This window comes from Anabrus simplex, chromosome 6 (genome assembly GCF_040414725.1).
Source record: "Anabrus simplex isolate iqAnaSimp1 chromosome 6, ASM4041472v1, whole genome shotgun sequence".
In the NCBI taxonomy this organism is placed as follows: domain Eukaryota; kingdom Metazoa; phylum Arthropoda; class Insecta; order Orthoptera; family Tettigoniidae; genus Anabrus; species Anabrus simplex.
Window position 1 is genome coordinate 40,969,482 of NC_090270.1, and position 12,182 is coordinate 40,981,663.

General features: G+C 39.5%; 1 protein-coding gene across 1 annotated transcript in view; it reads left to right on the top strand.

The window, feature by feature from the left end:
• LOC136876077 (condensin-2 complex subunit G2) overlaps window positions 1-12,182 on the top strand; it is a 379,809-nt gene that overhangs the window by 129,039 nt on the left and 238,588 nt on the right. Inside the window, exons 7-8 of the mRNA XM_067149716.2 lie at window positions 9,195-9,383; window positions 11,680-11,853. Of these exons, the coding sequence (XP_067005817.2) occupies window positions 9,195-9,383; window positions 11,680-11,853 (363 nt within the window). The remainder of the gene's footprint in view (window positions 1-9,194; window positions 9,384-11,679; window positions 11,854-12,182) is intronic.

Here is a 12,182-nt window from a genome sequence, read left to right on the forward strand (position 1 = left end):
TCTGCAGCATTCGTTACATGAGGCGTGAACAAAAGGTTTCTGTTTGAAGGTGTTGTTGCACAGGAAATACAACGTAGCGCGACTCCAATGCAGGTATATAAGTATGGACATGTAGGCAAAGGCATTAGTGTGGCAGTTGTGTCGTGCCGAGGTGTGTGCGTTAAATGCGGCCACGTGAACTATGGTGACGTTATTACAAAATGTGTCCGAACGGAGCAGTGTGCTGTTATTCTATTTTTTGCTGCCGAAGGACAAACACCGGTGGCCATCCATGGAGAATGAAGACTGTGTATGGGGCAGCATGTCTGTCAAAAACTACCATTGTGAAAGGGTGCAACAAGTTCCGTGCGGGTTGCGTTTCGACACAATACACTGGTTGATATGGGAGGCCAACCTCATCCATTACAGACAACAACAAGCGGGCAGTGGATGAGGCCTATAATCCCGAACTCTCCCCATGTGATTATCATGCCTTCGGTCCCCTCAAAAAGCCCTTGAAGTGCCAATGCTTTCTGTCGGATGAAGGTGTATACCAGGTGGTTACGGACTTCTTCACCCAGCAGGACACAGTATTTTACTACACAGGAATCTTCAACCTGATGCATTGGTGGGAGGAGTGCCTCAATGCTCATGGTGGTTTAGTTTGATTGACATTCCGATTCAGGACTGAATGGCCATCGAACGGAAACATTTTGATCACCCGTTATAAATAGGTCAAATAATGTGTCTTCATATAAAATTGGTCCACACACTGTCTGGAATCTCTGCTTTTAGGATTTTTATTACCGCTTAATTATGTGTCAAGATAATATTTGTAAATTTCTTTATTGTGATGTAGATTGATATTTTACGAGTTATTTTGAAGTTTTAGAGTAGTAGTTGTTTAATTAAAAGTTTTACTTTTAGATTATTTTGTTTCACATGGAGCTTTCTCCTTATTGCACCTCATAATAAGTGATAACTGTATGTATTTACACATTGCCCTACGGATATTTTGTACACAATTCCAACTGGTATTGAGACTGTCACCAGTTAGGCTAACGAACCCAAAAACTGTGGATTCAATACTAATCTCGATCATTTAGGGCAGTTTCATTCCCCCGCCCCAATGCTAATAGAGGCTGAAGTTGGACCTGAACGTCATCAAGAGTGTCACAATCCAACTCGGCAACCCCAAAAGGTATGGATTCGATATGAATATTAGTCGTTTTTGAAGATTTTTACATGTCACTCTCCCCCGTTCCACCTCCAGGGGTGCTAGTTGTCATACCCCCACAGTATTTATCTCCAGATAGTATTAATTTGTGTATCAAGTTTGGTTGAATCCTTTAGCTTCAACCATATCTTTACGTAAAAATATTACCCCTTAACTGTGTTCAACCCGCTGAGTACAGAATGTATTGCAGGCTAGGTTATTTAGTGATTTGATTTTAGGACTACTTGAAGTTGACTGAACTTAGAGACCTATCAATGCCTTGGGATTCACCGGCAGGTAATTCCAGAGAGAATAAAACAAAAATTAAGAAAATTGGTTTAGTAGATTGGATGAGCGGATTGGACTAAGCTGTTTTTGGTGAACTCTTTTAATATATAGATTATTGTTGTTATAATTTATTGATTGTGGTGAAGTTAGAGCTCCTAACCCTCTTGTTACACTTCGTCACGTAACAATATTAACAAACAATAAAAGCTTAATTTTATAAACTTACGTATAAATAACATAAGGACTACTGATAATATAAGAAAGTTAAAATAGAGTTAAAATTTTACACAATATGTAGGGCTATAAGATTAATATGTAAAATAAAGGACCTAAATGAGAACCTCATGCTCAAATAGTAAAATGCTCTGCGCACTAAGAATTTTTTTAAATCCCTAAATTATCTGACCTAAACGTATTTACAGTATAAAACAAAAGCTAAAGGTTTCCACCCATTCAATACTGTTTGTTGTAACCTTGAAAAGTTACATATATTTGTTGAAACTTTCAATCTGACCAGAGACCATCATCAGTCAAAATCAAAGTGAAGGCAAGACATGAATAAAAAAATAAAAATAAACAGATAAATTTAAAAAAAAATTTAATGTGTGGTGTGTGAGTTGCAGGGATGTTCGGGACAGCAGACACCCAGCTTCCAAGCCAAGGGAATTAACCATTTTAGGTTTAAAATCTCCCCTGCCGGGAATCGAACCCAGGACCCTCTGGACCAAAGGCCAGCATGGTAACCATTTAGTCATGGAGCAACATATACAAATTCACACGTACCTTAAGTACAATAGAAGTCCGCTATAGCGAGTACGGTATATAACGAGAACCCTGTTATACCAACATTGTTTTGCTGTCCCTTCAAAATTCCTATATTAAATTGTGTATTATCCTTCGGTTACAGCGGGAGCCCTATCACTGATGCATTTGTTATTACGAGCGATTAAGTGCACGCGAGTTTTTCCGTTACCGATATGTATGTACCCCAGCGATTATGTTGCATGCAATTGATTATCTTCAGTATCGTTTCCTCGCTATGTCCACTAGCGAGTTCTCTCATCGACATATGAAGGCGATGTCAGAGTCGATTAGTAATACCCGTTGACTGCTGTTCCATAAATAAATTTCGAAATGAAAGAGAACATATTTTTGTAATAACTGCGTAAATAATGTGTCCGATAACAGTTCTTAACTCGTTAATAATAAAGGCTGACTAAACAGTTGCTTAATTTTAATGCTAAATACTACAATTAAGTGAAAATGGGATACACCTCGAGATATGACAGGGTACATAATTGATTTCAGAGGTTACTTTATATTTTCTCGTTGTCTGGTTAATTTACGGAAAGGTTATTATCATGTAAATTTATAGCAAGAAGGTTATCATTTCTCTACTGGCGCTTGAAGTATGTTTTCATCATATGTATAGTATGGTTAAGTTAGGATAGGTGTCGCTGTTGAATAAGGAAACTGAAATGTTTGCCACAAAATGCGATCAATCATCTTTGGTATGGTATAGTTTTCTCACTATGTGCATTTGCAAGCTCTCTCGTCGACATTCGAAGGCAATGTTGGAGTCGATTAGTAATGCCCAACGACTGCTGTTCTCTAAAGAAAATTCGAAATGAAAGAGGATAACAAGGTTTCATAATAAGTGCATAAATAACGTGGTCAATAGCAGTTGTTAACTCGTTAAAAATAATGGCTGAAGTAAACGATCTCTTAATTTTAATGTTATATAGGTACTGAAATTAAGTAAGAATATGATACATGTCGAGACATGGCAGAGTACATTACTGATTTCAGGGGATAGTTCATATTTTCTTGCGTCTAATTAAATTTCGTAAAGGCTATTCACATGTAAACTTTTAGCAAGGATAACTCATTTCTCTACATGCGTTTCAAATATGTTTTCATGACACATATAGGCCTACGGTTAGGTTAGGTGATGCCATGTGAAGAAGATGCCGTATTTCTCCGAATCCAAGCAGACTTTTTTTCTCAGAATCTCTCGCAAAAAATCAAGGGTTGTCTTTCATTCGCGGCCTAACAGTAAAGAATACCACTGGCAACTACCGTGGTAACCACACTGCTTCTTTTCACCCCCTGCATGCGGACGCACGCACAAAAATTCGTTGACAATAAACGACCACCTCTTTATTGTACATCGCTAGCTGTGACAAGCAGTTGTACAGTACCTGTGTGGAACGTCACTGTATCTCGGGAAATAGTGAAGGGAGAATGACATTCTATTAGCCTCTACAAAAACGTTTCTCAAATCTACAGTATAGTATCAAAACCTGCCTTTGAATTCTTAGAAAGGCCACGGCTAGTCATTGGCAGAGTTATAACGCATCTACTGTACCTGACTCCTAGTCAAATTAAGTTTTATACACAGCAGGAATGTTTTCGTGATGGATAGTCATAAAGATACTTGGAACAGTTATTGCCTGCAAATTTTTAACGGGTTCTCGTCGATATTATGATGCCAATTTTAAGTTAATGGTTATTAAATGCTCGGAAATGTAGAATAATTGTACAGTCGCAAGAAAATTTGGCATAGGTGTAACTAAAGCCAATATTTGGCGTCACCGTGAAGACAAAGATAGCTAAAAATATGTGTACTGTACAAAAAATGCATTCAGTGGTCCAACGGTACTGTTCAGGATGTGCATAAGAAAAGGTCTGGCTAACCAAAAACATCAACAAGTCCAGCTTCCAGTGCTGCTGGTTTGCAACATTATACTAGGTCACCTCAGAAATCTGTGAATCTGGGTGCATGTGAAAGCTGGGTGAGCCGATCAACCGTACAATGGAATTCTGAAGGCTGAAAGTAGAAAGTGTACATTCCAAGATCGCTGCATGCTATGAATGACGACGACCCGGATTAAAGAATGGAGTACTGCGAGTGGTTTGAAGGCATGCTTTGCAAAGACGAACAGTTTGTAGGGATTGTTATCTGGTCTGACGAGGTGCAATTCAAACCGAACAGTACTGTAAACTGCTACAACTGCGTGTACTGAGCTCCTGAAAATCCTCAGGTTCACGTGGACAAACATGTTAATCTACCCAGTGTGTGTGGTGTGGTCTGTCATCGCCCGGTTTGATTGGCCCATTCTTCGTTGATGGTACCGTAACTGGTGAGGTGCATCTTCATAGGTTGCAAACATTGACTTTACCTGTCATCCAAGAGGTGTTTGTAAACGAAAGATTTTTACCTACAGCAAGATAGCGCTCTGCCTCACTACCACAGAGATGTCAGATCCTACTTGCGCGCGGCTGTGAGCTTGCATCCGGAAGATAGTAGGTTTGAATCCCACTATCGGCAGCCCTGAAGATGGTTTTCCGTGGTTTCCCATTTTCACACCAGGCAAATGCTGGGGCTGTACCTTACTTAAGGCCACGGCCGCTTCCTTCCAACTCCTAGGCCTTTCCCATCCCATCGTCGCCATAAGACCTATCTGTGTCGGTGCGACGTAAAGCCCCTAGCAAAAAAAAAAAACCTACTTGGATGAAAATCCACCTGGATGATGTATAGGTTGAAGAGGAGCTGTTTAGTAACCTCCATAGTCTCCAGAACATTTACCTCATGACTTCTACCTGCCGGGCTGAGTGGCTGGCCTTCTGACCCCAATTCGGCAGGTTCGATCCTAGCTCAGTCTATTGGTATTTGAAGGTGCTCAAATTCGTCAGCCTCGTGTTGGTAGAATTACTGGCACGTAAAAGAACTCCTGCGGATTAAATTCCACCACCTCGGCATCTCCAAAAAACGTTAAAAGTAGTTAGTGAGACTAAAGCAAATAACATTATTATTGACTTCCACCTATGGGGGACCTTGAAAAATGAAGTTTATCAACAGAAGCCAGCTACACTGAATGAGCTACAAGAAACCATCGAGGCGTCCTGGGCAAAGCTATGGAGTCCGCAGGAGGATTTGAGGAAAAGTGAGGTTATTGTCCGCGCCGTGACCTTTTTAAACTTCACTGGCCTCTTCAACATTTTTTTCTTCTGCTATGGTTGGTAACAAAATTTTGGCCTCTTCATTGGTGTAAGTGACGTTATCTTCTTCCATACATCAACCAATCCCCGTTATAGTACCGCATAAGCATTGGACTATGGGGCCTAAAACAGTATTTGGGATTAAAAGTAAATATACTTCTAGGGACGAGTGGGTTGGACCCTGGCAAGCGTATTGCACACATCTCTCTTCCAGAATCATTTTAGGTAATAAAAACAGCATTGAAACTCACTTATTATGTTATAATCATTGCAGGGTGGACTCTTTATATTTCTACTGTGTCCTGTGCGGCTATCACGCCGGCAACACTGACAGCCGTAATTCGGTCAGCAGTTCAGCAGCATCGATGTTGTTTGGCTGCTAGTGTGGGTCACTTTGAACACATAAAATAACCTTACCCCCATGCAATGGTTTGCAGGGATGAAATTTATTTCATATAAGAATTGTAACAGTATGTCATTTTCTTCCATTAATACGAAGGCAACGCCGAAGTTTTTAGCAGCCCATAAACCGTAATTCTGAAGACAATGGGATTCTTCTCATTTGAATATACGATGTTTCTAGACGTTGGAACATGCGTGCATAACCCCTTCCAGCGTTGGTTCTTCCACAGCACGGGAAGGAAGCATGGGCAGTGCTGAGTTAGACACAGTGCAAGATGTATTTGTCTCGCCGTGATTTGCATGCAATGATGTTTTATGATTATAAAAAGAATTAAGTGCCAAAGAATGCCATTCTTCTTTGCTGCGTGTTTTTGGTTAGGCTTCCCGTTCTAGGGCCATGGTTGGAAATTGATTTCACGAGTTTTCACGGGGTCGGCAGTCAATTGAAGGTGAACCTCATCCCGGTCACCCAACAATAGCTGTGACTCAGGAATACAGTGAAGCTGTGAGGAAAATGATCAAAGAAGATCCACATATTACATTTTGTGACATTGAAGGGACCCTAAATATTGGGTCAACAGCAGTGCAGGCCATCGTTCACAGTTATTTAGGCCTTACCAAGGTATGTGCCCATTGAACGCCACATTCTCTGACAGAAAGCCAAAAGGAGGCGAGAGTGGACTGGTGTCATTTCATGCTAGAAAAATTCAACGGAGGGGAGTCCCAAGACATCTACAATATCGTCACAGGTGATGAAACACAGGTCTACTATTATGACCCTGAAATGAAGAGAGAGTCTTCTGTGTGGTGCTTTCCAGGGGAGGAACCACCTACAAAAGTTTGACAAAGTCGGAGCTCCAGAAAGAAGATGGTGACATTATAATCATTGCAGGGTGGACTCTATTTATACCGCGTCCTGTGCGGCTATCACACTGGCAACACTGACAGCCACATTTCAGTCAGCAGTTCAGCGGCATCGACTTTGTTTGGCTGCTAATGTGGGTCACCACTGTGACCTTGGACACACGTTATAAAGTCAATGCTGAATGGTACGTGAATGATTGTCTTCTCAAAGTCCTCGCCACATCTAGGTCACAGCACCCGAAGTCCAAGAGTGGGCACCTTCTGCTGCATCACGACAATGCATCTGTGCACAGGGCTGCCAGAACAATGGACTTTTTGGAAATGGAAAAAGTGCGAGTGTTACCTCATCCCCCCTATTCACCTGACCTGGCCCCATTTGACTTCTTTCTGTGCCCTAAGACCAAGGAAAAAATTTGTGGGCTGTGGTTTTCGTTAGATGAAGAGGCCATTGCAACTTACGAGAGTGCACTAACTGACATCCTGAAAGAAGCTTGCACTGAGACTTTTCAAAGTGGTTTCAGAGAATAGAAAATTGTATACGTCCTAATGAAGAGTATTTTGAAAAGTTGTAATTGTTGTTTTGCAATACCATTTTTTTTCTCACTATCTGCTAAATATTTTTGGCATAGCCCTCGTATTGACTATCAAAGAGTGTCTACATTTTTCTGGACCCCTCTGTACGTTTACAGTTTTCAGAGATGCTGAGGTGCCAGAAGTTTGTCTCGCAGGAGTTATTTAACTAGCAAATAAATGTGCTAACATGCGGCTGAAGTGTTAAAGCCCCTTCGAATACCATCGGACTGAGCCAGGACCTAACCTGCGAAGTTGGACTCAGAAGGCCTTCGCTCTACTATCCGAGCTACTCAGCCAATCATTTTCATGCTTATGCAACTAAATTGATAGTCACTTCCTTTGTGAGCGTTGTGAATTTCATTCTGTATCTACCCTGCTCTTCTGCACTATATAAACCTTAAGCAATGTTGTATTTACATTATTAAGCACACCTGACGGTAACTCTGTATGGAAATGGTTTTCAGTGTTGACTCAGACAGGATTCAGGCCTACATTAAGCAAATCACCGCTGGAATTGCTTATGGTTCAGAAGACAAAAATGTCATCACAGTGGGAAGGATGCTTCAAGAAAACCTAAACTGAAAAACAGCTGCAGGGTGTGAAACAAGCTGCAAAGAATTTATTACAGAATATGAATATTTTATTGTGAAATATGAAATACTTAAGAATAAATAGCTGTTGGAAGGACAGAGGTAGTGTCATTATCAAGTAGCAGCAGTAGCAGTAGTGGTGGTGGTGGTGGTGGTGGTGGTGGTGGTAGTAGTAGTAGTAGTAGTAGTAGTAGTAGTTACTTAAAAGTCTTAAATAGGAGGAACAAGAAAAGGAACACAAAATAAGATGAATATGTGGACATCGGCACTCATTCAGGAGTCATCTTGAGTCTTAATGTGGGAAATGTAGGATAAGAAGAAAGTCAGATAAGTATAGGAAAAGGGAAGAAACATAAGCAAATTTAAGTACATGTGTAAAACCCTCTTTAAGGGATTGTGTCTGAAGACATCCAAAAATGTACAAAAATGTTAATTTTTTCATAAAGCATTTTTATTGAAATATTGCATACACGATATTGTGAATCGCAAATGTACTGTAATCCAAGATCGTCATCAATTCCCTCGTCCAGCTCCTGCCTGGTTGGGATGTTTATGGCACCCCAGGTTTCTCTTAATTTTACTATTCTTGATCGTTTTCAACCACCTTAGGGGTCTTCCTCTTGTCCTCCTTTCTTCTATCTAGGTCTCCATCATCTGCTTTGGTTACCTCCGCCTTGCATCCTCCTATCATATCCAAACCATCCAAGTTTATTTTTTTCCATTCTGTCGTAAAACTTTTCCCACTCCGATTCCTTTCCTGACATCCTTATTTCTTACTCTGTCCTTACTTGTCTTTCCTATCATACTTCTTAAAAATTTAATTTCACTGACTGATTTTATTCTACTGTCTTTTTGACAGTGTCCAGATCTCCGCTGTATATACAGTATCTGTTGAGCACTGGTACATTGTACACAACCGGGCGAGTTGGCCGTGCGCGTAGAGGCTCGCGGCTGTGAGCTTGCATCCGGGAGATAGTAGGTTCGAATCCCACTATCGGCAGCCCTGAAGATGGTTTTCCGTGGTTTCCCATTTTCACACCAGGCAAATGCTGGGGCTGTACCTTAATTAAGGCCACGGCCGCTTCCTTCCAACTCCTAGGCCTTTCCTATCCCATCGTCGCCATAAGACCTATCTGTGTCGGTGCGACGTAAAGCCCATAGCAAAAAAAAACATTGTACACATCACCACTACCTTCCTCTAGACATGGTATCCTTTGTAGCCAGTTTTTACTCTGTTATTCTGTTTATTAGAGTAGCTGTTTTCTTACTTTTGCTTACAGGTTATTGAGAGAAAATTCAAGAACTATATGCACCACTTCTTCATGTTTCAAAGGAAAGGTCTGGCTTTGTCTGAATTGGGTGCAAATGTTTTTCAAATTGCTAAAACTTTCCATGCCCAGAGAACAAACCTGGCTGTGAAGAAGATGCTGTCTGGAATCTATAGCACATTGCTTTGGATGTTTCTGGAGGTAATTATAAAACATTGTTATATTTAGTTCTCTATTTTATGCTGTATTTAAGTGTATATTATGTAAGTTGCTTTATGTTATTATTGTGAGAGTGATGCATGGGATTCGTCAAGCTATTACTATACCATATTTGATCCATGGTGCTAGCCATATAATTGTTGTGCAGTCATTTTCGTGGTGTGATATTGTGTTTATGTTGTTGTGTGTTCTTTTTCATGTTCCTATCTTTCTATTTATATATGACGTACCTTATTGGCCTGAATATAAGACAGCCTCACATATAAGACGACTTAGGATTTTTGGGAGGTATTTACAAGGAAAATGGAAGTAACAAACATGCAACACGTTCACTCTCTTATAATTGAGATAATTTAATATGCTGTAAAGTAAATCTAGGGTTAGAAGTTTTATAACAGTCTATAATGAAGATGTATGTAGGTATATAAAATATTATAACCTTTCCTCAGGTTTATTATATAATGCTGGAAGGTGACCAATTTTGTCCATGTTATCTGGCCCTAGTCATTTCACAAGTAGTGCAACGTAGTAAACACAATCCTGAATGTCATATATTTTGTTTGCACCCCTCCAGGCTTGCCTTAAATTCAGTGACTGGAACTAGTGTACCACCTCGAATGCCTTTGTTCTAACATCTTTGTGACTTATTGAATTACCCTGGTTTAGTTTCTCCTCCACAAATACATTAAGTAATAAGCTGATCAGTTTCATTACTTTTTCCTGTCTTTGGTCCTCTGAATGCTTTTCTTGATGTGCCGGCATTCTTAAAATTTCCATTGTCTTTTTTCTGCTAACATTATACGTAACATTCGGAAACTCGGAACTTTTCTGTAGCATTTACATAAGTAGTTCTTTTTGCCTCGCATAAAACCTGCAATTTGAAGTTTATATCATAACTTCTCTCTCCTTCATTTAACTAAGTAAATTCGTGTCCTCATCCGGAGGTGGTGCAGCTCTTTTCAGGCACACCCCGAATGGAGGTGAGGTGCATGTACCATTTTTAATCATTCACCAGCACTCCTGCCAGTCTTAAATCTCTGGCAGTACCAGGAATCAAACCCAGGCCTCCGAGGATGGCAGCTAGTAAGGCTAACCGTTGCACTACGGAGGTGGACCTTTATTTAATTGAAGTGACAAAAACACACTCTTTTGGAATTTATTTAGTGTTCTACAGTCGATCTTGGTGTACATTTATTCATAAAACTTGATTTTGCTACTTCTGTTTCACTAACGAACCAAGGTGTATAATTAATTAAATGGCTTCGACACAAAAACATATGACCAGAATAGTAAACAAAATTTATTGCATGCTGCAGTGATGCCAAGCAAAGTGTTTGAAAATAAAATATAAAGAATATGATTCTTCGAGTTCTAGATACGTGGTGATTACTGAAGTAAATAAATATTCTAATAGTTTCTTTAGCGGAATTTACTATGAAGTTCTCTGGGATTGTCTTTGAAAATTTCTCTTGATGAGAATCAAGAACAGGAGTTTTTAGGATGATACATAAAGTCCTGTACTACTCTATTTAGGGAGAGATTTGAGAGTTTGTAAAAGCTAGATTATGAAATAGAATATATTATTTCACAGTCAATCTTGATTAAATCTGAATTTCATAATGTCTATTATATTAATGAACCATGGTGTAGATTATTGAAGTAGATTTATTTTTATATATCTAATATAATCAGAGAAAGCACATCCAACACAGAAATACACAACATGATGGCAAAATTTCTTTGCTTGTCTTGTTTCACATAAATCAGCATTAGCCCTGCTGGAGTTTAAAGAATATATTGTACACACAAGAACTTGGTTCTGAATGCAAGTATTGTTGCTCAAATGTTGTTGAGTGCATTGTATTTGATTGTGTACTTTGCAGATCACAAGCTACAGAATTGATAAAATTGTCAATGCTGTATTCGTGACCTTGAGCTCAGCTGTGATATGTGGTTGACTTCCACTGCACAGGTTGAGGCATGATACAAATAGATCTCACAATTGGCCTTGTCACATGTTAGGCTACACATATAAGACAAAAGTGCTTTTTATAAGTATAGTTCAACATAAAAACATCGTCTTATATCCAGGTCAATACTGTAACTCTTGTAAACATTCAGGTTGAGGAACCAGCTTTAACTGAGGGTATCAATCCCATTGCCTGAGAATGTATATATTAGCCACACTCTTTGGCTCGTATGAATGATTCACCTTCTTTGTGCACAGTATATGTTTGGTTTTTATTTTGTTTTATGCTTCCCAAGTTTTTCCTCCTAGGACGGAAGTAATAATAACCGGTGCAATGCTGCCCAAGTGCTATTTGATGCCTATCCTATGGATAAGCCTGGTGCTGGCAGAGAGGAAAACACATTGTTTCTAGGAGAACAACACAGAGTGATGACTAACCTACTGACTGACCGATGTCATCTAATCCGTATAATTGCTGTTAGGGTAAGTGTGAATGATGTTTTACTTGTATAAATAAAATTATAATTTTGTCTGTACACTTGAAATTGTCTTACGAACAGATAGTGTATCTTCATTACAATCAATGATTTCTTGAATTGCATCCACTGTGGAAAGGTACAGAATGAAGATAAACATCTCGAAGACAAAATGCATAGCCATATCACAGTCACCAAAACAAGTCCACTTGGGGCCGGTTGCATAAACCGCTTGATCTTAGATCAGAGACTAAATTGATCTCATGTCACGCTAAACTCGGATTTTTGGTTGTATAAATGTTAATCAGAGACCAGTTTGCACTGAACTAGGATTAA